Genomic DNA, 25,751 nt, shown 5'->3' with positions numbered 1-25,751 from the left:
CTTACTGACCTTAAAGGACAACACAATTTATACTGTTTTACTTTATTTATTTTTGGGGACCCTAAACCAGCTGTTCTCAGAGGAAAATAAGGTCCCAGAACACTGTTTGAAGCTAGAAAGGTGGCAGGGTCCGCCACATGTAAACAAAGAAACACAGTATAAATTGTGTTGTCCTTTAAGGTCAGTTTGTTTATTCAGTCATGAAGACAAAGAGAGTTTAATTTGTTTAGGCAGAAAAACAGATCTCTCTTCTCAGTAACATTTCTTCACCAACACCACAGAGTGAGTCTTTAAACTCACTCCTGACTCTCTTTATGTGGCTGAAGCTGATGTGTACAAGATCATTGTTGAGACAGAAGAAAACTTTAAATATTGAAGACCAGAGGCTGATTATATGTTTATTATTAACATGAACTCATATACATCAACACTGACATGATCTAAAGCATACTGATACACATGTGCTTTACTGTACACTGTAACCTCCTACAGTCTATATAAGAGCTTATAGTGACCTGTTTATAAACTCCACTTAATATCTTTTGTTTTTGTATTTATGATGCATGATTTTAAACGTATTCCAGGATTACTGTAGTTATTTTTAAAAAGGAAACACAGCCTGCAGCCGATTTAACATGCTCATGTCTTTGTTGTATTTCCAGTCTACTTTGGTCCCAGCTCAACATCACACACACACACACACACACACACACACACACACACACACACACACACACACACACACACACACACACACACACACACACACACACACACACACACACAGCGAGAGAGCCAACTCGGTTGTCAGGGGCAACCTGTACGTGCTACGTCCCACAAGTTGCGTCGAATGCTGCCTTCAGGTACCGTGGGGAATCAAAGGATGCTATTAACAGCGCGCATGAAAAGCGCAACAGAAGACTTTATTATAGACCCCAACATTTGGAAGCGAATTTTAGTTAGGAGCTGTATTAGGCTAATACTATATCTGTCTAACACTCACAGCCAGGGGCAATGTCTTATCAGTGATAGACCATTTTAAATAAAACAGACAAACTAACTTCACAGTAATTCTCAGGCTGTGGAGGCAGTTTGTTAAAGATATCTACTAATAGTTGGATCACGATGTCCAAATAGGCTAACGATAATAATCTTACCATCCAGTCATTTTGTTAACTTTGTCATGAGTATAGTAATAAAACATCCCACTGGCTGAATGAGCCTCTGTGTAAGCTGTGCTCTTTTCTAAACGATCCCACGTTGATACATCTTTATTGATTTTATGATTTTCAGTTGTGCGAGCGGAGAACTTCAAAGTTAGAGCTGACAGTGCGGCCCTGAACGCAGCACGTGTTGCAGGCAGCAGGCAGCGGCAGCAGACCGGTACCAGACCGGTACCCGAGCGGCACAGCGCCGCATCACACCGACCTCAGCGCGTCACACACACCGGACAAACGCGACATTCGTCCGCTTTCCTCCAGTGACTCGTCGCCAGCAGCGGAGCCGCGATGCTCAGGATCATGTAGGAGCGACTGTTTGCTTTGTAACTCCCAGTTTTCTTTTTCTTTTCTTTTTTTGTACTTTTTACCGGATAGCCTCAAACTGTGAAGCCTCTCGTCGCGCCGCCGGAGTCCATTCATCTGGTCGCCTGTAGCCTCGAGCCGAGCGGTGAACTTTTGGGAGAACTCGTCGTCGACACCTGGAGCAGTTTGTGATATATTCGGCCTGACAACACTTTCGTCATGAGGTAAGAAGCTCATTATATTCTTCAAAATAAAAGATTACAGGAGACGAGGCTGCTCGGTGGGCGAGAACATGATGAAAGTGAGGAGTTGAAGCAGCGCACAGAGGCTGAGACATGAGCTGGACTACAGCTGAGACACGAGCTGGACATGTTGGACATGTCACACACAGACACACTGGGTGCAGACACGCCGTGAAGCAGCTCTACACGGTGTGTGTCTGCAGTGCCATGTTGTCAGAGGGTGAACACTGTCAGCTGTACGGCTCCGACAGGCTCGTTACACTCAGTCTGTGCTGCATTTGAGGACGTGCACGGGTTGAGAATGGCGCTCGCTCATCCTGCTGTACTCCCACACTGCATCACAGGGATTATCTGTGCGCGCTGCTGATGGGCAGCGTTCATCTGATGCCACGTTATGATTGTTGCACGGCTCGCGCACTTTTTGTCAGCTGTGAAATGACGCGGGGACTGGCTGGCAGAGACCCGTGAATGTCCCCCGGCTCGTGCTCAGACTTGACTCAGACACTTGGTGGCACATGAGGTGTGCAGGGGACACGCCTTTCAAAACTAATGCTGACAGTCTACCTGCAGCAGGAAGGGTGCATCCCATCTGACACCCATCTGACACCCAGCAGTACAGGATCAGATGCTCAGTGTGAGGATGTGTGTGGTTGTTGTGTAACATGGAAGGAGTCTTTGTTTCCCAGTGAGCATGCTGTTGGCTGTCCTCTGAGGGGCAGGAATGACCCCATGCTGAGTGGACTTAAAGGATAAGTTCACACTAAAATGATGCCGATGGAAGCTCAGATGAAATTTTGTGGTTCACAAAATATTTCTGGAGCTTCATAGCAAAACAGCATGTGCAGCATTCTCCCAAACATCCGCAGCAGATGGAGACTTGTTTTAAAAACACATAAAATGGCTCCATACAGCTCGTCCAGGCGTATTAAAAGTCTCCAGAAGTCCAGAGATCCCCAAATCTTTTTGAAAAAAGATTCTACTTACATCCCCAATGCACGGTCAGTCCTGTGCACCCACTTACAATGGGTTCACGCCAACGCTTTTAGCTTAGCAACCACTGTGAAGATTTCAGTTTAAGTGTAAATTACGTCTTTACACCCATTATTTAAGGGTGATGTTAATATGTTAACAAATATCTTAATATGTATACCCTTAACACAGAGTAAAGCTTGTGAACCCACGTCAGACGGGTTGTGCACAAATGCTTTTAGCTTACAGTGAAGATTTCAGCTTCAGAAAGGGTGTAAATAAATAAATAAATAATGTCTTTCCTATCAGTTTGTGATCTTGGGACGTTCGGAGACTTGGATTCCACCAGTCGAGCTGTATGGAGCCAGTTTATGTTTTTTTTTTATTTGTGTTTTTACGTTTTAAAACAAGTCCCCATCTACTTCAGTTGTTTAGGAGAATGCTGCAACTCTGTTGTACTGTGAAGCTCCAGTTATTACCACTTTAGTGTCAAGGTTTAGAAATGACCTTGTTTATCTGAGGCAACATGCAGGAAAGCTGCTAGAATCGCCTTTCTCTGAGGAATGTGTGCTTAAAATCGCCGGAGGTTGCTGATGAGGCAGAAAGCGTTGGTTCTACTTGATCCTGGTCGACATGTCTGATGCAGCACAGCAGTTTTTGTCACATATTTCCTTCTGCATGGTGCTGAGAGAGAAGGTTCAAATGTCTGAACAGCTTCTATGACAGCGTGTGTGACCTTGACTTTGTTTCTTTTCATTCATGATCTAACTTTGTGTGTTAAGCAGTGAGACATGCAGTGTGGATGGGGCCTACCCCCTTTAAGAAAGCCCCTGATTGAATCCAGCTGTTGGAATCTCTCAGTAGGCCAGACTGTGGTTAACAATAGCTTTGGTTGTTTCAAAGAGCCGCATGTTGTGTCCATGTCCCAGAATGGAAACCACTAACTTTTCATCTCTTACATTTTTTCCCTCCTCTTCCTCATACTTCTTAACAACTTTCTCATTAGTCACTTTTAACTCTCATGTGTTTTGGAGCATGTCTCCTCAGCATCTCCAAACCGCTGATGGCAGCAGACAGGAATAAAGACGCGCTTACAGTTTGTTCACTCGACTGTCGAAGCCTTTAAATTCAAGTTGTTTTCTGTCTGTGGGGTGTAACAGGTGTGTGTGTGTGTGTGTGTGTGTGTGTGTGAGAGAGAGAGAGAGAGAGAGTGGCGGCCCCAGCTGCTCCCAGCTGACTCATGCTGGACACTCACAGCTGTGTGTTAGTGTGCCATAAGGTTGTGGCCACAGTGACAACTAAGTTACTGGTCCTCTGGCTGGAGTTCAGCACTCTTTACCCACTTCTTCAGCCACTGACTTGTGACTAACACACCTTGTGTAACTCATGTCCTCAGAGGTCTGTTCATTTCCAGTTGACAGCTGACTGAATGATGAAAGCTGAGGGGAGTTTGTCATTGATGAACTTTTCACAGTCAGCGGCCTTCAGCAGTGAATCAAGTTTCCTGCTTCGCTCAGCTGATATATCAGGAACAATAGATCTGTGTGGCAACAACAAGATGGATGTCAAGTTGTTCAAAGCCAATCAGAGCTGCCAAGTTCTCTGAAAAAGCAATTTGAACGTCTAAATAAAGGTAATAAACAACCCAAAAATGGTACTATGGGAGCCACAGCTCTCATGGTTTAGGTTGACAGTTTGTTTTAAATGTGCTACAAGGATTCAGAATCTCATTGTATCAGTATTATGTAAAAGTACAAATAGACATCCCAACAATATTATTGCAATATCCATATCAAAGTAAAGCCTATTTGGTCAAAGATATTGTGGTATTTAATTTTGTCACCCAGTCCTTACATTTATCTATTTCAAAATATCTAATATGGTATAATGTGACATGGCCTAAAAATATTGTGATATTATTTTAAGGCCAACCCGTCCAGCCCTGCTCCAGATGTGAGAAAACATGTTGTTTCATATAAAACCGACAACAGTCACATCATGAAAGTTTAATTTGTGAAGTGAAAGTGATCATTCCCACTAATTATAATTAATTAATTAATATACTTAATTAGAAAGAAGCTGGTATTGTAAACCAGCTCTGTAGACCCAGCAGATGAGGAGCACGGCTGATGGTTGTATTCTGACTGTGAAGGTCAAAGATACCTGTCCGGAGCACATTCCTGACCCGTGACGATCACAGTGTATATATAATGGTGGTCGGTTCGTTTGCATGCTTGTGTCAGGCGGCACGTAGCGCTGATGTCAGCTTATCTTGGGCTGTTTGATAAGCAACATCGTCAGGGTGACGGGACTGTAAAGTGTCATGGTAACAAGCCTTGACAACTGCTGAAAGGCTTCATGCCTCCCAGGCGCTGCAGGTTTCACACCACAGATGAATGACGGGCTGAGGCCGGGCTCCGTGATGCAGCCTGATCAAGCAGGAGGAACTGTTGATGTGAAGAGAAACAGCCTCAGACACTCAGGAGTTGATGTTGGACTGTGGCCAGTCATGTTGTCCCATCTAAAAGAGGTATTAATGAGGTCAGTCTGAGGCTAACTAGAAATGAGCATAAATTAGCCGTGTACATTGATGAAAAAGACTGATGATATAGTCACTGACTTAAGTCGCTTCTTGAGTTTTATGGAGTCTAGACAGAGGGGAGCTGAGTCATGGTATAGAGCTCTTTTTACAGGACAGATTAATGATGATGTCGCTGTAACATCATTATAAGTAGTATGACTTCATTACCATGAAGCATACCGACCTAATTCACAGTCAGTTTCAGTACAGCAGTCTTTGTTGGACTCCCCGGGCCTGGGATATGTTCAGTAACAGTACTGGCTTTGTCTCTGTCCTGTTGTGGAACTAAACGTGCCCTCTGGAGGAGTGTGTGTGATTGGTAGCAAACTCTGGAGTCAGGTTTTGTCTGCTTCTCCTCTTTTATCATACAAACTGATCGTAAGCTTAGTCGAGCAGACGTACAAAACTGTTCTCAACGCTGCGTCCAGACTGGAAAAATGATCTGTCATTTGATGCCAAAGACAGTTTTATGAACTTTGTGAATGGGCCATTAGGTTTATAAATCATTTCAATAGCTTTTCGGTATTATTGTCCCAATTTAAGAGCAGGGACTCATCCAAGTTTCCCTCCAGATCAGCTGTTGGCCCGATTGATGAGACTTTGTATTATTCCCACGCCAGAGATGTGACTATAATCTTGAATAATTCACATTAAATGTCTGAAGAAATCATTAAATGGACTAATCAGCTGGCAGAGTCTCAGTTGACCTCATTGACTAAGATAAACCTTTAAAATGTCTCTTTTCCGCTTAGCCGAACGTTTTTCTGCTTTTCTCCTTCTTTAAATGTATCTGCAGGTGGATTGAGCTGTAAACTGTTAAGCGCATGCGACAACAGGCCGGCGGAGTTATTGTGCTCCAGTGATTTCCTTTGAAGTTTTTGGGAAGATTTTGATCGCGGCTGGCTCCTTGCCACCATCTGCTCCTCGCACTCCTACTTTCCTCCCCCTGCAGCCTCTTTCCGCCAATCCACCCTTAATCTCACTCTCTCATTTCCCCCTCTATCTGCTCCAAAAAGGGCCGTTTTACAGGCTTCTCCCTGCCAGCTCCCTTTTTTTATTATAATTTCCGTCTATTCCCAGACAAGTTTCATCCCTCACATCTCGCGTCTTACGTTTCAGCCGTCTGCTGACCGACTGTTTGCAGAGGTAAAGTCAGCCCAAGGAGAAAAGTAATCACAGCTTGTGTTTGAGGCAGACGCACACACACTTCTCTCCAGATTATTGCTGATTCACGACAATGAAAGACATGACTTTGAGCTCCAAGCAAGCCACAAGCATCTCGATATGATCACGGCATCAAGTCACCGCAGTCCAATGTAACTATACTATATATTAAAGTATATCAGAGATGGTTGGATGGTAGAGAAGGGGGCACTTGATGTCAGAGTTGAACAGATCCATAAAGGTTCTGAAGGTTCGGAAGGTTAAGTGTCTTGGTCAAGGGCGTCTCAACATTAGCTACAAAGGGAGCTTTACTCATTCACTCAGTGTCCTGACTGACCCAGTGATTCAAATCAGCAGAGCCTCCCCGTCACAAGCTGACTTCTGTCTAAGATTCAGGCTCCCACCAACCATCATATCGTGTGCGCATGTGTGTGTGTGGGCATGTGTGCATACGTGTGTGTGTGCATGCTCACTTGTGTGGTCATGTTGAATGATACTGGTGTTTAACTCTGTGCCTCTCCCCTGTCTTTTTGTGATGAGTCACTCCATGGACACCCGTCTATAACAGAGCAGGTCAAGAAACTGCCTTTTATTTCACATACATGGTATTTTGCTGCCCTGATTATGTGTAATTTTGGGTATAATTTTCCTTTTTTCGGGGCAGCTGGCAAATAATGCATCTTGACAAGTAAACAGTCCATCACAGATCTCTTTCCCAAATGTAAAAACTGTGCACTACCTTGTATCATGTCTATGTACAGCAACAGCCATGCTTTGCTGTGTCAGTCCAAACTGAGTTGACTGCTTGTAACCGATGCAGAAAACATAGACTTTTATAATGACATGAACAGGGAGTGTATTTAATGTGGAGCAGTCATGCTGAGGCCGATGCCTGATTCACTTAATAAGGTCAGTGTTTGGTCCAGTGTGTTAATCCAGCTTATGTTTTAAGATTTCTTTGATCAAAGGCTTTAACAAACCTGTTACTGCGGCGCACTGCTTACAGTCATACCAATATAGTATCTGGACAGTTAAAATATGAACAGGACAAAATGCTAATTAAAGTTGACTATATGCACCTGCACATTTATACACTCATTTAATGAAAGTTTAAGGGTATTTTTGCCCTGCAGCTTGTGTTCATCTCTGACCCTGACTCATCATCTCATAGTCACTCTCGTTCCTTTTACTGAATGCAGATAAAGAATCAGTGGTATCGTGGCTGATTGGCCTCAGTTCCCCGACAGGATGTGGATAACGGAGGAAGAGTTGATATGCTAGAGCATGAGATCAGGAGGATTCATTCAAACTGTAGGCCAGCTCATTGATCAGACTGCCACTGACTAAGATCTGGGAGACTGAACAAGGCTTATCTGGCATGTCGTCTTATGGGTGAATTCATCAAGCTTAGTCATAATTAAGCCTCTTTATTGATGAAGAGGACATCGTATAAATACTGTACTGTGATACTGTGAAATGTATGTAAGTAATGATGTAGCATAAAGACTTTTCTCTGCTTGTGACTGAATACACAGTTTGCATTCACTATTTACAACCCTTGTAGCAGTGGACAATAATCCAAATCAAACTCTCATGTCTTAAGTGACACTTCAGGTATGCTGCCTGTAAATACTCCAGAAATATGTGGCAGGATGTTGGTAAAGTGATTGTTTCAACAGTTGCAGGGTTGTTCTGACCTAAAGAAAGCCAACTCTCTGCTGCTGCTGTGCCTCCTCCATCCTACATCAGACCCAGAAGGTGTGATACCAGATTAGCAGCACTGTCTCTCTGACACTACTGGTCGACTTCTCTCACACCAGCTTCCACCCACCTGTTAGGTCTGCACACAACTGTAGTTTCACATTTACTAATAATGTAACTCTAGCATGTTGGCAGTATTGACTGATGCCGTAAAAGTCCTAACAACCGACCAGACATTAAGTCAAAATGATGGACAGGAGGCTTGTGTGTTTAACCTGCGAGGCGTCGTCCTCACCGTCCTGTGGGTTTGGTGAGCTCCTGCCACTGACATCACTCACTGTGCGAGGGTGGAATAATGAACCCACTGTGAACCCACAGTTTGGTGTCTGCGTCGGAGGCAGGGGGCAGTCCAGAAAAGTGTGTATTGATACACAACTAATTAACCATAGTGATTTATATTCACTGTCAAGCTTTAGTTTCTGTGCAGGAAGTATTGTTACTGTATTGTCGTGCAGTGACCGAGGACTGGGTGTTGTATGCTGTCTGATATGTCAGGGTTGATAGATCCCAACAAGGCTGTTATATTTAAAGATACCTTATTCATGCTTCTTAAAAACATTACATTGGCCAGTAGTGTTGTCAAAAATATCGAAATATCGATAAATAAATACTAAATATTTGAAAGTGTTTTAGTTCTCATTTTCCACAGTATCAGTTCTGGTACCAGCTGTGCTTTCTCGCTCTCTTTTCTCTCTGATAGCAACTCAACACACACACGCCGCTGTAGTGCCAACATAGGCCCACTTCTTCACACCCAGTTACCTTAAGCGCGGTTATCTTACAGTACACAAGCCTCGCTATATTTATCTTTTAATAAAAATAAAAACATGTATGTTCTCAAAGCAAATGTTTCTCCCTTGTATTGAACATGGTGTTGATTATCTATATTTTTCAATGTACTGTATCTATGTCAGTTTCAGTATCGTGACATGCGACTGGGACGCATCAAGTTTTTCCCAAGTTCGTTTAGCCAATGAACAAAGTCTCATATAAACCTTTGCAAACTCACACACATATACACACAATACAGTCAGGGTGACATTTTGAACTCATTTTGGGAATTTGTATTGTTAACAATATTTTTCATTAATCATTGACATATCATCAATATATATTTCAGCCCAACTGGTACTGCATCTTTGGGTTAGGGTTAGCGATGATGCCACTGACTCTTCAAATGCGGTTCTTAAACACAAAGATACGTACAGTACAGTATGTACAGACAGTTATAACCTTTACTGTCTAAAATGACATCAGTGCACTGACACAGTGAACCTCAGTAAAGGAATTTAGTCATTTTAAATTATCCCAAGCATCATTTTCTGCATTATGTTTTGTAAAAAAAAAAGTTTTCATATTGGACAACATAGACGCTGATAATATCAGCTGACCAGTGTATTGGCTGGGCTCTAACTTGTGTGCCTCCAGTTTGACTTGTCCTGCTGATGCAGCATTAGGGATTTGTCTGTCGTACACTTTGGACCATAGATAACTAGACCCAGGCTCACCAGATCTTCTTGAAATATGGTATGAATATTTATGAAAATGATTTAGGTGACCCCTGACCTTCTTGTGTAGTGCTGCTGTCAGTCAAAGATGTCTACAATTTTACACAAGAAATATTGAAATCAAATGGCAAATTGCCCTAAAATGAAGTGTTGAGGCTCTAATAAGAGTAACATCATCAGTATGTTTCCAACATTTTTGCATTGTGGCTACAGGGAACATTACAGGATCCAGGCTTACTGGCAGCACTTCATACATTTAGTCTGGTTTATGTTTTGGACCCATTAGAGGAGTTACTACGAAGAGTATGCATGTTATTAGACAGAAAACCACGAGTTCCATCTATGGTAACACATTCACTTTATTCCACAAAGTATAAATGTAAAAATATATTTGAAATTAAGTAAGAAACGATGTACCACAGCCGGCTCCATCTCCAGAAAACACCAGATTAATGTGAACAACCACAGATTTATTTTGCATCATTTGATCTGAACCACTTGGTTTGAGTTTATCTAGTATTTCTCTTAATAATGTCTTCTCTGAAAGACCTCCCTCTCTTCATAATACCTGTGCACAGAGAAAACGTACCTGACTGGAACCTTCCTCAGCTCTACTACATAGACTGTATGTGTATGTGTTTGCCAGTGTGTGTTTCAGCTGTGCAGCAGTGTGTGAGGAGTTGCCGTGTGCAGCCAATGGTACGTGTCTGTCGTGGTGAAGCACAGCTCAGTCCAGCTGCGTGCCCACAGTGACCAGGCCAGCATGATGAGGCACGACAGCTCATGAATGTGCATTTCTCTGCTTTTGCTTGCCATTTGCCCTTTCAGCTCTGTTGGTCAGTGTGCAGTGAAAGATGGCAGTGGAGGGGAATCAAATGTGATGCAGAAGCATATTTATTCCTTTGTGTCTTTTCTGGGTGAAAACTGATGAAGTCCTATGCAACACAATGCTTCAAGACAGGTTTGGTGACACCTATAATAGTTAAGCTTGATCCCAATAACCTCACGAGGAGGCTGTAGTGTTTGGAGCCAGGCACCACAGGTGTTCTTCACAGACTGCAATGCTTAAAGGTGCTATATGTAAGAATTGTCCACCTAACAGTTTCATACTCCAAACAACTCTAAGCATAGCTGCCAGCTGCTGCTAACTGTAGCTACTGTTAGCTAGCAAGCTCAGTACACCGTGCAGCTAATGAGCCATCCTGTAAGCTGACTCTGCTCAGACTGGGAGCTCAGAGCACCTGGGGAGTGTTGGTATCTTTAACGAATGGATTTTCTTCTCTTGAGGCACAAAGTGGCCATGTGCTAGCTGGTTAGCATGCTAACATCAATAGATATCTTGCCAACCAAAAACCTTTGACACAACATTGAAACTGTTATTTCTTCACATTCTGTTGATAATTTTATAAGTTTTACGTTATGAACACACATCTTACAAACGCACCTAAGAAGGAATGATGGGAAACACCTGCTTCTCACCTGATTTAAGCCAGCGAGCCGATGATCAACAAGATGTTTTACAGAAGAGTTGAAGTTTTTGTTTGTTGATTACATAATTTCTGTGATAGTTCTCATGTGCACAATGATGAAGTAAGAAGTGACACAAAACTTTTGGTAACATTTGGTGAGTGATGCAGATTATCAAAATGACATCTGATGTGAATCCCTGACAGTCTAAATATCTAATTTGTGGATTAGCTTTTAGAAGCTGCCGGGTGCAGAACTGATGGACTGATTGTTCAGGTTCATGCGAACACTCCTGGTCCCAGGGCCGACACTGCACTATAACCCCACTGCTGCACATCCTTCCAGTTGGATTGATGCTGTGAAGGAGCTGTGGACGTGGCCGAGGCACCAAGCAGCTGGACGGCTAATAATCACTAATGACACGGCAGCTTCTCACATTTTCTCTCTTTAGTTTGTCTGTCCAGTGACATTGGAAAATTCAATAAAGTTAGACAGGAATGGCCTGCTGAACTTTAACATTTCATTTGTTTTTCAGAAGGAGTAAAGGGACATTAAGTAGTGAAGTAATTGTTTCTTCTTTGGCTGCACTCCTCACTCCTATCAGATCACTGTGCAGATGTAACACACACACATTCATTCAGCAGTGCTTAGGTGATGATAATTTACTTTACTGAAAAAAGTACAAATTGTTGTGGTAAGCATTGTTTTCTTTGTCGTGGTACCACATTAGGTTTTGTCTCTTTCTTGGTTTCTTGGTGAATCATAATGCTATAGCTTTTTGTGTGAATGTGTGTGTGTGTATGTGTATGTGGCCCTGCTGGTTACTGCTGATGTGTGTGTTTTTCACTAGATAATAACATGACCAACATGCATATAAGATCTCTCTCTCATTATATTTGTTAGTAATCCTGTCACTCTTTATGAAAACATTAAATCAACATTTGACCGTCAGCACCTCCAAGTGATTTCTGTTCGTACTGTTTCTTCCCTTCTTTTCCACCTTAACACTTGAACTGATAACATTCCTCCCCTATCAGCCTTTAGAGCTAATAATTCACAGGCAACGCAGTCTGGATCAAAGCACAGGAAAGAATCCTGATCTTTCCCTTTGTGTGTATTTGTGTTTAATGTTGTCGCATTAAACACAAAATGTACTTTTATATTAGCTGCTGAATTAGTTAAAAAAAGGAAAATCAAACTGACAACATGGTGTTTAACAGATGAGAGAAGCTGCAGTTCGGTGGGCACCACATCCTGATCTGGCCCCAAAATGTGTGGCACAGGCCCTGCTCTGACAGCACTGCTCTGACAGCACTGCTTTGACAGCACTGCTCTGACAGCAGAGACAAACTTATGAAATTCTGATGTATCACATCACAGATGATGAATAAGGTGTTCAAATGGGGGTCTGAGGCTGCAGGTAAAACATACTGATGTAGGCTGATGAAGAAGTTGAGTGTAGTGCTGAACTGAAAAAAGACGTATAGTTGAATGTTTTTATCGAACAGCAAAAGCTGATTGAACTGGTAAAATCAGCCCTGTCACATCATCCTGATACACTACAAAATATAAATAAACTAAATAGTGGTTTATTTCTACGGTTTGAACACAGCACATCTCCTGAACAGTAAAGCATCATCCATCACATCTACATGAGAGAAAACAGAATTGATCAGAGCTGATAATAATTGACAATGACCCAGTTAGTTTATTCACCAATACTAAGTTTGTAGCTTTGATTATTGTAATCTGTGCGTTGAGGATCGGTCTTGTTGCAGCAGAAACTATCATGATGTTTGAGAGATAGTCGGAAACGGTGACCAGCAGATTTTTTCTGTCTTGACGGCGCGTTTTGTTTTACAGTTATTTCAATACAGATTGTTGTTCTGGGAACACTTGTTATCTGGGATAAAACATGATGCATCCCCTGGACGTATGGATAATGAGTTCACTGCTCCCTTTCAGATTTTAATGCCTCAGAGACGCAGGACGCGTACCAAGCAACATCCCTGCTGAAACACAAAAGTAATTTGTTACATTACTCAGAGGTTTAGTCTTGTTACTAAGCCATCAGCTCAGTCAGTAGTGCCCTTCAACAACCTGATCCAAAGCCTCTATACCCACATGTTGTGTACCTCGCATGTGACAATATAAAACAAGACACTGTGGTTTCATTAACAGCCAGCCTGACAATCAACAGGTGGCTGAAGTTTAGCCTTGGTGACAGCACCCAGCAACTTCAGAAGTCACTGATTGCTCAATGTTGGCTCACCAGTTGGTGAGGTTAGTGATCACACAGTTGGTTTCTCTGAACCTCTGTCAGCCGAGCTGTGATGGGTTGTTATGATCTTAATGTTGATCACAGCACTGTAAATTACACAAGGTTTCATCATAAAACTAACAATGAAATGATGCCCTATTGATCGTGGCAGAGATGGTTGTTTAAAAGGTCCAGAGTGAAGAAACAGAGGATCCATTCAGCCCTGCAGCTGCCCACAGGACAACGAGCAGCAGTAACTTCAGTTTTTATTGGTAATAAATGAATCTTTAGTTTTCTTTTTCTTGAAATGACGGGGTATTTAGGAATATCATTGTCATGAAGTCTGTGTATATAAAAACAAACACAGGCCTGGAGTTTAGTTCCATAACAGCCAATCATGTCTCTGCTGTGCTGCACCCCCCCCCCAAATAGTTCCGTCATCAAAGTTATTGCCTTGGCAACACAACAACTCCGCCACATTGACACTGTTTGTCCAGCCAATTGTAGGCTGGCTTGATGTTGAATGAGAGAAGAATAAGAGTGGCAGCTCCAGGAAGATGGAGAGAAGGCCAAAGACTGGAGGGAGGGAGGGAGAGAGGGAGGAATGTAGAGAGCGAGTTGTGAAACAGGTCATCCACGTCGCAGTCAGGCCTCATTTGGCCTCCATAATGAAGCGACCCCAGACAAACCTCTCCATCTTTGTTCCCCTGGACAATGGCTGTGCACTAGGAGAGAGAATCATCTGACACATGAACTCCCTGCGGTCAGCTGTGCTCAACAGGCTGGACTGAGGGGGGATGGACACTTTATCCTGCACTCTGCTCTCAACCCAAACAGATTCAACCTTGAATAAAAACACGTTGTCTCACCTCATTCAAAACTAGGTTATTTTTGTTTCATATCTTGTCTAAATTTAATTACAAAATGTGTTAAAAACTGCCAGAGTTTCAGCTCAAGACATGGACCTTGTTTTCTCACTTTTAAGATAATTGTCCCCATGTTCTGTCACTCCTTTAATTAAATTGGCAAGCATGAGGCCCTTCCTTACCAGAAAGTCTGATTACTCCCTTTAAGGACACATTCCTGGCAAATCCAAAATCATTCAACTTGAAGGCAAAACAGACATGTTTGTTGGAAAAAAGTAGAAGATGATGATGAAGGAAGGAGAGGCCAATAGAATCCAGTGAGTCTACAAAAACTGAAAAATACATCAGACATGCACATCAACACACACACACACACACACACACACAAACACACACACACCAAAACCCTCTTTAATGCAGGGTTGAGGGCAATTTCAGGAAATGGTTTTCTAATTGCTTATTGTCAAAATGAGGCACGCTCCAGGTCCTGGTTGCAGCGTGAGAACAGCAGAGTGTGTGTGTGTGTGTGAGTGTGTGTGTGTGTGTGAGAGTGTGTGTGTGTGTGCGTGTGCGTGTGTATGTGTGTGTGTGTGCTGCTGAATAATTCATGTGGCTGGGTCAGGCTGCAGTTTGCATCCAGCCCCCACAGCTCTGTGTTGACTTTGATCTCCATGTATTTCTTACAGATCTCAGTCTTTCTGATGCAGCATTTGAAATGATTACTTCTTCTTTGCTGATTTGTTGGGAAAGTGAATAATGTACATGCACAGAAAAACTCCCAACATGATGTACCACCATCTTTGTCTTGTCATCCTATCCCACCTTACTTATCATTTACCATCTCTTTTATTTAGAAATTCTCAGCGGTAGAAATGTGTCCTGCTGAAGCTTCCTGACTGAGTGGCTCCTGACCTTTGACACAGTAAACCTATCAGTGAGTTATGTTTGCACTGACCGCGTCAGCTCCAAGTGCTCAGCTTTGTGTATGTGTTGGTGATCTGATGGGGATGGTCCTGCCTCACTGCTCTCATTCACTGTGGCTCCTCCTCCAGTGGGTTAGCTGTGTGTGGACTGGGTATTGAACATAAGTACCTTTTTGGTTTTGACCGAATGTGTCCAAAGCACCAAAACTGTCAAGTACTGAAAGCTGCCATTGAATATCTGTTTAGATTAATAGTCTTGTTGACCTTGTCTTTAATTAGGTTTGTGAGTGCGTCCTTGGGAACAGTACTTGGATCAGATAATCCTCGGGTCTACTTACCGGCTTGTTGGACCTTTCACCTGCCTCAGTTAGCATTTGAGATGTTTTTCTTCTTTGAGGAATATAAATATGTTTTTAACAGAATAATTTATATTTCACAAAGCATGAAATCATGTGGTATCAGCAATGAAACTCAGGTATTGTATTTTTAAGTTATCAACTACTTAATTATTTGCAAAATATTATGAAAATTGATTCATCGGTGAGAGTATTTGTTAAAGAAAAAGAAGTCCGATTCTCTGATTCCAGCTTCTTAAATGTGAGTGTTTTTTGGTTTCTATGACAGTAAACTGAAAATCTTTGGGTTGTGGACAAAACAGACCTTTCAGGACCAGCGGGATCAGTATGACTTTTTCAGGGCTGATAACTGATTATTAGAAATCAAGGAGACCAATAACTAATATTTGGAAGTGATATTCATTTGCAAGTGTGTATGTCAAAGTTTAGAACAACCAGTGATGGAATGTAACTAAGTACAATTTACTCAAGTAATATTATTAAGTACAATTTTGAGGTACTTTACTTGAGAATTTCCTTTTTCTTCTGCTACTTTATTCTTCCTCTCCACTACATTTCCACTTTATTTGAAAGATTTAGTTACTAGTTACTTTGCAGATTAAGTTTGTTCAGTCTTTACAGGCTGTTAATTATGGTGTGTTACCAATCAGATAGTGTTGTGTTGACATTGTGTGAGAGGATAATGCATCAGAACCAAAGTAGCACATTTTAAAATGAGTTTATTTTATTGGCAATCTGACAGATAAATCACTGATACTGATAATCAGAAGAATGCTGAACGTCAGCCCTGATATTTGCCCAAGTCAATATTTAGTCTGTCATTATTCAGGAGGTCGTTTTGGGCTTTGGGAAACACTGATGGACATTTTTCACCATTTTCTGACATTTTATCAGCCAAAAGCCCTGTTGATTCAGTATAATCAGCAGTATAATTCAGCAGGTGATAATCATCAGTGTAAGCATCAGTGATTTTTATATTATCTTTTGGACCAATTAATCTGAGTTAATAGTGGCTATGTTTTTTAGAATATTCTGATATTATCGCAGTTACGTCTCCTAGTGTGCTTTTTTTAATATAATCTTACATAATTTACTTGCACCTATGTTCATTGCTTACTATTTTGATAATCAATTAATCATTTCAGTCATTTTTCCACCAGAATGTTAAAATGGTTGGCTCCATTTCTTTAAATGTGAGAATTTCCTGCTTTATATTGTCATTAATGATGGTAAGTGTCAAAAGAAGCAATGTGAAGACGTCATTTTGGGCTCTGGGAAATTGTGGTAAGCAATACTTTGACATTTTATGGACTAAACAATTAATTGATTAATCATGGAAATAATCGTCAGATAATGAAAGTAGTTTTAGTTCCAGCCGTAGTTCACACAGGACAGCTGGCTGCCTGAGGTCTTCAAATCGTGTGTTGTAGCAGCTCCAGCTCACCTCTACAACAAGACACTTATTAAACTTTCAGAGGTCTGTGGTGCAGCTCTCTGTGGCCCTGACAGCCCACACTCACAGCTGCTGCTCAGACGCAGCCTGCTCATCACCTGCCGACACTCGAGAACACACACACATGCACAGTTGTGGCTGTATGTTAACTGTTAGCTGTAAGCTGTTAGCTCGGCCATGGGGCTGTTCAAATCTACTCCAGACACATTTACTGCAGGTTTCTACCCTGACTGAGTGTTCACTTCTGTTCAGGAGGAAAGTCTGCGTGTGTGTGTGTGTGTGTGTGTGTGTGTGTGCGTGTGTGTGTGTGTTTGTGTGTATGCCAGTGTCTTCTAGGCGTGGGCTGGAGGAGGTCAGACAGTAATCTCCAGAGTTGACATTAGTCAGATTACATAAGATTACTTTCTCTTCTGGACTTGGAGTCCAGCACTAAGAGGCCACAGGGCCTGATTGGTTTTTCAACCTTTGTTCGGCCCAAAATAATTTGTTCATGTCATGAACTTGAATGTTATGGCAGGATTACATTTTGGGATATTAATTTTCCCCATATTTTATTTAGAAGAAAACCTTTTATCTGTGCGTTTTCATTAGTGTTTGAATGTGGCTACACATCAGTGACTGAGCGCTGTTTGTGTGTACGTGTTGGCATGCACACCTGAGCTGTCGGCCGATTATGTAACGAACCAGCATGAGGCAGGGTTAAGATGACAGTCAGATGGGATTAAAGAGGTGAAACCTGGACAAGACCTCAATCTGTTTTATCACAGCTGGGACAGACAACGGACGCTCACTGTCCTGCTGTCCACTGCACAGCCTCACCTCACTAAGCACCGGCAGTCCGTCCACACGTGCGTTTTCCCTTCCACTGGCACTGCTGTTTGATATGTGAGCTGAGGGTCAGCCTCTGCAGCTGCTGGGGATTCAGTGTCTTGCTCGTGGACACTTGAGTCCAATCATTTATTTAAATTTTCACACATTCCAACGTGTGCTGATAACCAGTCTCACATTCATTCTGTTTTCCTCCAGCTGCAGCGAGCTCACTCAACTACACTCAGTCCAATTTATAAGATGTGCTTGACAGTTAAATAACATTAACATTAAGCACAGCCTGACTGACAGCTTTCCTTTAGAGGGCTGCTCTGCCAATTTAACATGTCAGAGTCAATTTACAAGTGCAGTGAGTGCTGCACAGACTGTGAGCACAGTTGTATAATGTTTGTGTGGAGGAGCCTAGTCAAGTCTGAGAAAGTGATATCACCTGGGTAATGCTCTTTGAGTTTGGACAACACACATTCATAACAGGAGGAACTGTTGCATTTACTCAAGTACTGTACTTTTATACTGTATTTCCATCGAAAGCTACTTTATACTTCTGTTTTTCTACATTTTGGAGGAAAATATTGTTCTTTTTACTCCACTAAGTTTAAGTGATAACACCAGAGCCAAAGTAGTGCATTTTTGCATTAATTAATTTTTACAGCAATCCATTTAAAAGAACACTGATTCAGATAACCAAAAAAATGCTGATTAAGTACATTTAGTATCAGATACTTTGAGACTTTTACACAGGTGCTGTTTCTATGTGTGACATTTACTTTTACTAACGTAATATTTCAACTTGTTATCTTTTTTTTTTGCTCAAGTATGACTTTTGGGAACTTTTTTACAACACTGGCCCTATTAAAGTCAACAAACTTTAAAATATCATAAGTTCGTCTTAAAACAATAAAATAACAAAACAAACCTGAAACACTGAAGCTTTGATTTTGCACTAAATAATCGCTCCACTTAAGTGGTGCCGTCTCAAATTGGCTGCTTTGACAGCAAATGTTACTACATTGACTAGATGGTGTGCTTTTATGAAATAAATAAAAATGATTCAGCTGTGGAAATCAAGTCTGCCCCTGACCCCAGACACGAGAGACGTTCCTCCATCCTGAACCCGTAGTCAGTTCTTTTGTGTCATTTGTACTGAAGGAACAAAATGAGCTCAGTTATTCAAATCCATGTGAGTTCTTCAGCTCCTCCACTCTGACTGTATCATGTTTGTGCAGATCACATTCCCTGTGTTGTTGTCATTGGTGCTGTATTATCAGTGTAAGTGCTGTATCCACACATGTAACCTCAGGCAGCAGATGTCACTGGTAGTAAAAACTGGAAGAGGCTTATGTGGCAGCCTGTAATGCCTCTGCCAACCTAATGCCCAATACCCTGCCCTGCCTGCCAACCTGTGTGTGTGTGTGTGTGTGTGTGTGTGTGTGTGTGTGTGTGTGTGTGTGTGTGTGTGTGTGTCTTTGGTAAGGGCTGTCTGTTGATCCAGTCCAGACTAGATGCTCTCTGCTTCCTCTCACACTCACTGTGGGTACTTTCTGTGTGGGAAAGACTGCCAACTCTGTGTGTGTGTGTGTGTGTGTGTGTGTGTGTGTGTGTGTTATGCTGACCTGTATGATTCTGGTTGAAGGAAGCCTGTCTGGGTGTAAATGTGGCTGAAGAGTGAAACAGGTGTCTGCTCTGTTTGTCCATCTGTCCTCTCTTCCAGCAGCTGTCTGTCCTCTCCCTTTTCTCCTCTGTGTGTCGTCTCTGCTCAGGTCGAGGGTCACACACTACAGTCTGTACAAGTCACTCGAGTCCATACTCTCCCGGAAAAGCACGCCTGGTTGTACCTGGTAACAGTGCCAGTGTTAGGGGTTTTGTGAGGAGAGCTGCTGTGCCAGTTTTCATTTTCGTCTTGGTGCCCCTTAAAGTGATATTCTATTCTGTTTCTACTTGACAACAGATCTACCATTGTGTGTATTCAACACCTGATGCTGTATATCTTCTTTACTATAGAGCCCCTGTTTGAAAATGAGCCACAGTGTTGCACATCAGGCTGAAACAATTGGTTGATTAATGGATTAGTTGTTCAACAGAAAAATAATCTGATAATATTTTGATAACCAGTTTATCATTAAGTTAAACAGCCCGACATTCTCTTGTTAAAGCTCCTTCTACATATTATATTTAATGAGATAGTTTTGGGTTTTGGACTAGCAGTTCTATATGTGCCTTTTCACATTTGACAAGTAGGAGTCAGTGAATTTAAAAATAGATTGATAATGGAGATTGATGGATATGTTTTTTTTAGCACAGATGCTGAAACTGATACTACTATTCCGAATGAAGGAGACGGATAACTGATAAACATCTTCCATTAAAGCTCCTGTTGGTAATTAGTAGCAACACTGACACTTTGGGATTGTAGGTTGGGTCGGCTGCCGTCTAAAAGTCTCAGCAGTAGTTGAGAATGAGACTCAAAAATCAACTTTGTTTCCAACAGGAGCTTTGAAAACAAAAATGTCAGTGTCAACATTTAGAATAACCAGCAATAGAATGTAACTAAGTACAATTTTCAGAAGTATCCGCTGCCGTACCATCAGACTACAGAGCAGCTTCTCTCCCCAGGACGTCAGACTCCTTTATTCATCATCAACACTCCACTTTCCAAAATAGATTCAGCAGGATTTAAACATTGTTTTGTTTTTTAAACCCTCAGAGGTAGTATCAGAGGTAGTATCAGAGGTAGTATCAGAGGTAGTATCAGAGGTAGTATGAGAGGTAGCATCAGAGGTAGTATGAGAGGTAGCATCAGAGGTAGTATGAGAGGTAGTATCAGAGGTAGCATCAGAGGTAGTATGAGAGGTAGCATCAGAGGTAGTATGAGAGGTAGCATCAGAGGTAGCATCAGAGGTAGTATGAGAGGTAGCATCAGAGGTAGTATGAGAGGTAGCATCAGAGGTAGTATGAGAGGTAGCATCAGAGGTAGCATCAGAGGTAGTATGAGAGGTAGCATCAGAGGTAGCATCAGAGGTAGCATCAGAGGTAGCATCAGAGGTAGTATGAGAGGTAGCATGAGAGGTAGTATGAGAGGTAGCATCAGAGGTAGCGTCAGAGGTAGTATGAGAGGTAGCATCAGAGGTAGTATGAGAGGTAGTATGAGAGGTAGCATCAGAGTTAGCATGAGAGGTAGCATGAGAGGTAGTATGAGAGGTAGCATCAGAGGTAGCATCAGAGGTAGCATGAGAGGTAGCATGAGAGGTAGTATGAGAGGTAGTATGAGAGGTAGCATTAGAGGTAGCATGAGAGGTAGTATCAGAGGTAGCATCAGAGGTAGTATGAGAGGTAGCATCAGAGGTAGTATGAGAGGTAGCATCAGAGGTAGTATGAGAGGTAGTATGAGAGGTAGCATGAGAGGTAGCATCAGAGGTAGTATCAGAGGTAGTATGAGAGGTAGCATCAGAGGTAGTATGAGAGGTAGCATCAGAGGTAGTATCAGAGGTAGTATGAGAGGTAGCATCGGAGGTAGTATCAGAGGTAGCATCAGAGGTAGTATGAGAGGTAGCATCAGAGGTAGTATGAGAGGTAGCATCAGAGGTAGTATCAGAGGTAGCATCGGAGGTAGTATGAGAGGTAGCATCGGAGGTAGTATCAGAGGTAGTATCAGAGGTAGTATCAGAGGTAGTATCAGAGGTAGCATCAGAGGTAGCATCAGAGGTAGCATCAGAGGTAGTATGAGAGGTAGCATCAGAGGTAGCATCAGAGGTAGTATGAGAAGTAGTATGAGAGGTAGCATCAGAGGTAGTGTCAGAGGCGCAGTATTGGCGAACCGAACCTGTGTGAATGGATGTGAATGGATAAGCCGGCGGCGAGGAGTGAGGGTGTGTTGATCTGACAGTCTGATAACTAAACAGATCCTTCACTCAACAAAATAAAGAGAAATGTCCCACAAAGCAATGTTACAGGACCAAACAGTAACGTAGTAACTGGTCGTGTCTTTGGCAACTTATGTGAGGAAAAAAATACTGCAGTTATACGTGGAGAAGTGTCACATTTCTGCCCAAAAAACAGCGTCTGTCCCCGGCAAAAAACTTTAACTCGCCAAGTGTTTGTCTCCTTCACTATTGTGTTGTTGTAGTTACTGTCTCATGGTGACGGTCAGCCCTCCCGACCGAGACTTCAGTGATCTTTCCCCCAGAAAACAGCCTCCCTCCCTGCGAGTGTTTACTGATGGCGATTATGTAATTATGTAATTTAGAGCGAAAAACGTAACTTTATCACTTTCCAGGATGCTTGGTGGGTCAGGATCTCAATCACAGCACATTATAACAGCATCCATATGATTATAAACAGCCAGCGGGTACATGTTTAGATTAACAGGAGGACACCGGGAAACACGTTGAAAAAAACACACGTCATCATCATGATGTGCACCGTCACGCCTCCTTTGGATCTGCAGTGCCGGCTTTCTGGGTGAATTACACACTGGTTCGTCTTTACGCCGGAGCTGCTTGGTTCTGTGTGAACAACCAACGGCGGAGAATTGGCGAACCGGCGCTGCGGTGATAATGTGGCATCTCTGTGTGAAGAGGGTTACTGAGTGATATATATATACTATACTGTACTATACTATACTATGCTATATGCAATACAGCCTGAAAATATGCAATATTACTTTCAGGCCATATCGCCCAGCTCTAGTACAACCGCTGATTTAAAATGTTTCTGTCAATCTACTAATTGATCCACTGACTAATGATTTCAGCTCCACAAGCATGCATTAGTCTGCTGCTGAAACTAACCCCAACAGATGAGCTTGTCCAAGATTTGATAAATACTGCAGTTCAAAGATGCTTTTAAGAAATTATTTTCCGTGTATAAAATATGAAATGTAATATGTATAACTGGGCTGGAGTGCTAAAGGCGGGTCAGGGAAGCTGGAGAGTGTGGAGAGACGGAGCTACACACTGTTTTGTATCGATTTGATGACTCTCAGAAAGAATAGAATAACACAGATCCTTCTAATAAAATGTGTTTAGATGTTTGTGAATGTCTTCGAACTTCCTCAAAGTCAGCCTGGGAATCTGTGTGTGTGTGTGAGACCTAGAGCAGTGTCTGTCCTACATCTGATACTGTCTGAGCCAAGTCTGCTCTTATCAGCTCAAGATGAAGAGCAACTTTGGCCGTGCAGCTTATCTCTCTCTTTCTGTTCCTCTCTCTCCCCAGCTCCTCAGTGTCTCTGTTGTCTCTCTGTCTCTTTGTTTAATTCCCTCCGTCTCCTCTCACTTTCTGAGAGTATTTGTACTGTTTATGTTTTTCAAATTGTGAAGGACATTTGACGTGAACAGTTGAATAAATCAGCTTTGTGAGTATTAAAATGCAAATCTTTCTATTCTGTTCTGATGTAATAAATCACGGTGTGTCACTCAGAGGAAACAGAAGCATGACTTCAGCTGCTCTGTAATTGCTCAGTCTAACTCTTCAGCTGCAGCACCTTGCTGTGATGGCCATGTACAGCTTCCCCCTCCAGTCTCTTCACATCCAGAATCAGTGCTGATGCAGCTTTTTACCCGGCGAAAATCGCTGTTCTCTAAATGATAAAAGCCAGTATCCCACCTCCGTTTGCTTGTTATTGTTCCTCATTAAAATGTGTGTGCGCAATGAGCAGCAGCAGGATGCATTATCAGCTCTTGAGGAGATCTTTGACAAGTGAGTGCTGTTTTCAGCTGGTAAAAACACATCAGCTGTTCTGTCTCTCACTCCTCTTTCACCGCCACTCTCTCTCTTTCTCTTCATTCATTTCCACGTTGATCCTCTGTCATCTTTTCCACTTCTCACGCTCCACCACTCAATCGCTTCCCTCAGTTTCTTCGTCTTTCTCACGCCCACACTAACAGATGGGTCGTAGCTATTGTTTCACACCGCAAACACAGCCAATTTATTAGGGCCCTGACAGCACTTATGAAGAGTGTGTTTATACTGTATCTGTGAGTGTGTGTGTGTGTGTGCTTATTAGCATCTGAAAGAAGTTTCAGACTTCCTCAGCTCGGTGTTGGGCGTTATCGCTATGTAGCAACACAGACTGGGGCTTAAAGCCACAGTGTTCATCACATACATAACCTCCACTGCAGCATCACACACATCTGCATACACACCCAGGCTGCACAGTGTCTGGATGCTGAGCAGCACTGTCTGAATATTAAGACTGTTGTCCCACGAGCTCTTCTGTGGATGGACTTTTAAATGAACAATTACAGGGTTTGAACCAGAGCGTACCATTTCTACAATGACCCCCTTAAAATATCAAAAGTCTCTGCACCCTGTTGTCCCCCAGAAAATCAAGGGTAGGCTCAATACAGCTTTATATTTTTAGATTTTTTTATAAGTTGTATCCACATTTATTTTGCAAGTTGGCCAAACTTCTAAATCAAACTGCTAAAATGTGCATTGCATGCCAGTGTCTGTAAGTAACCTGGAGTCTAAGTCAGTCTGTACCACATCTCCAGTCCAGCTACAATCAACAATTACTTTCATACTGATTAATCTGCTGATGATTTCCATGATTATTCAATGAATTGTTAGTTAACGAAAATGTCAACAGAAAAAAAAAGAAAAAAAAACAATTTCCCAGAGCCCAAAGTGACGTATTCAAATAGCTTCTTTTGTCCAACCAACAGTCCAAAACACAAAGACTCTTTATTTAATGTCATACGTGACAAAGAAAAGTAGCAAATCCTCACATATAAGTAGCTGGAAACAATATTTGACATTTTTGTTTGAAAAATGAATGAAATGATGAATTAAAATACAGGTTCATTTCAGATGATATCTGATATTTTCAGCTTTAATTGTAAACATGAATTGTCAACAGCGTGTCATTATTACCAAAAGTATAATGTACAACTTAATACCCAGTGTTCACTTTTGAATGTAATGGATAGAAGAATGAAAATGCAATTTCATCACAGTAATGTGCTTAAGTCCCTAAATATGAGCTGCAGTGGAATGGTATTATCTTTCTACAGATGATTTTTTTGAGTTCTTTGGAGTTGATTTCAACCAAATTACTGATGAAAAGATTTGTCAGGGTGGCACAGTAAATCCCTGCTGAAAAAGAAGGCTGCCCTTTATTGACCCCCTGGGAAAGTCCTAATCACAGTCCCACACCATCAGCACTGAAATGATTTCCCTCCTCCGTTCCATCTCTTCATAATGACTGGTCCTGAACACATCACAGACTCTCCCTAACCTGAAAGAAACCATGTTAACACAAAGATCCCAACAAGTCACATGTATCACCATCAGAACGAGTATGTGAGTGTCTCAGCAGGGGAGGATAGGCAGTAAAGGGTAACAGGGTGGGTAGGTTCTATATTATAGGAGGGATGAGGAGGCTACATGCTCGACTTCCAAAAATATTTTCAGTAATTGAGAAAGTGCAAAGCGAAAGGAAAGCCAGGTGAGAGGAGGGGAGCTGGCAGCTTCATCAGGGCTTTTTGTTTCTTTTGCTGATGCTTTGGCTGAGCTCCTGTTGTCTTTGTGAAATTCCTTGCTGAGTAAAGACCTCTGTGCAAACACCAACATTACACACAAAGACTGCAGCCACACTTTGACTCTTATCTGCTGTTTGCAAAGACTTCAAAACATATGCAGAGAGATGGATAAACAAACATACAAAGCAAAGAACGTGGAATTAATCACTTCAATAAAAGCTCATGATACTTTGCAGGATGTACAGGTGTGTGTTTTCAGTGTAAATAGCTCCATCAGAGCCTTTGCTGTGGGTGTGGTCATGTCTGACAGTGTAAGGTGTAAAGGCTAGGCCAGGCTATTGCTGCCATTGTAGTTTGTGATGATGCATGTGA

At 42.1% G+C, this 25,751-nt stretch overlaps 1 protein-coding gene across 2 annotated transcripts in view; it reads left to right on the top strand.

Annotated features, from left to right (window-relative positions):
* The first annotated feature begins 1,419 nt into the window (after positions 1-1,419).
* Positions 1,420-25,751, top strand: part of enah (ENAH actin regulator) — a 145,138-nt gene continuing 120,806 nt past the window's right edge. For both annotated transcript variants that reach the window (XM_073493553.1, XM_073493552.1), the window contains exon 1: positions 1,420-1,747. In XM_073493553.1, coding sequence (XP_073349654.1) covers positions 1,743-1,747 — 5 coding nt within the window. In that variant the 5' untranslated portion in view covers positions 1,420-1,742. The remainder of the gene's footprint in view (positions 1,748-25,751) is intronic.

This window comes from Pagrus major, chromosome 22, assembly GCF_040436345.1.
Source record: "Pagrus major chromosome 22, Pma_NU_1.0".
Lineage (NCBI taxonomy): Eukaryota > Metazoa > Chordata > Actinopteri > Spariformes > Sparidae > Pagrus > Pagrus major.
Note: the sequence above shows the minus strand (reverse complement) of the source record. Positions and strands in the feature narration are given on the sequence as shown.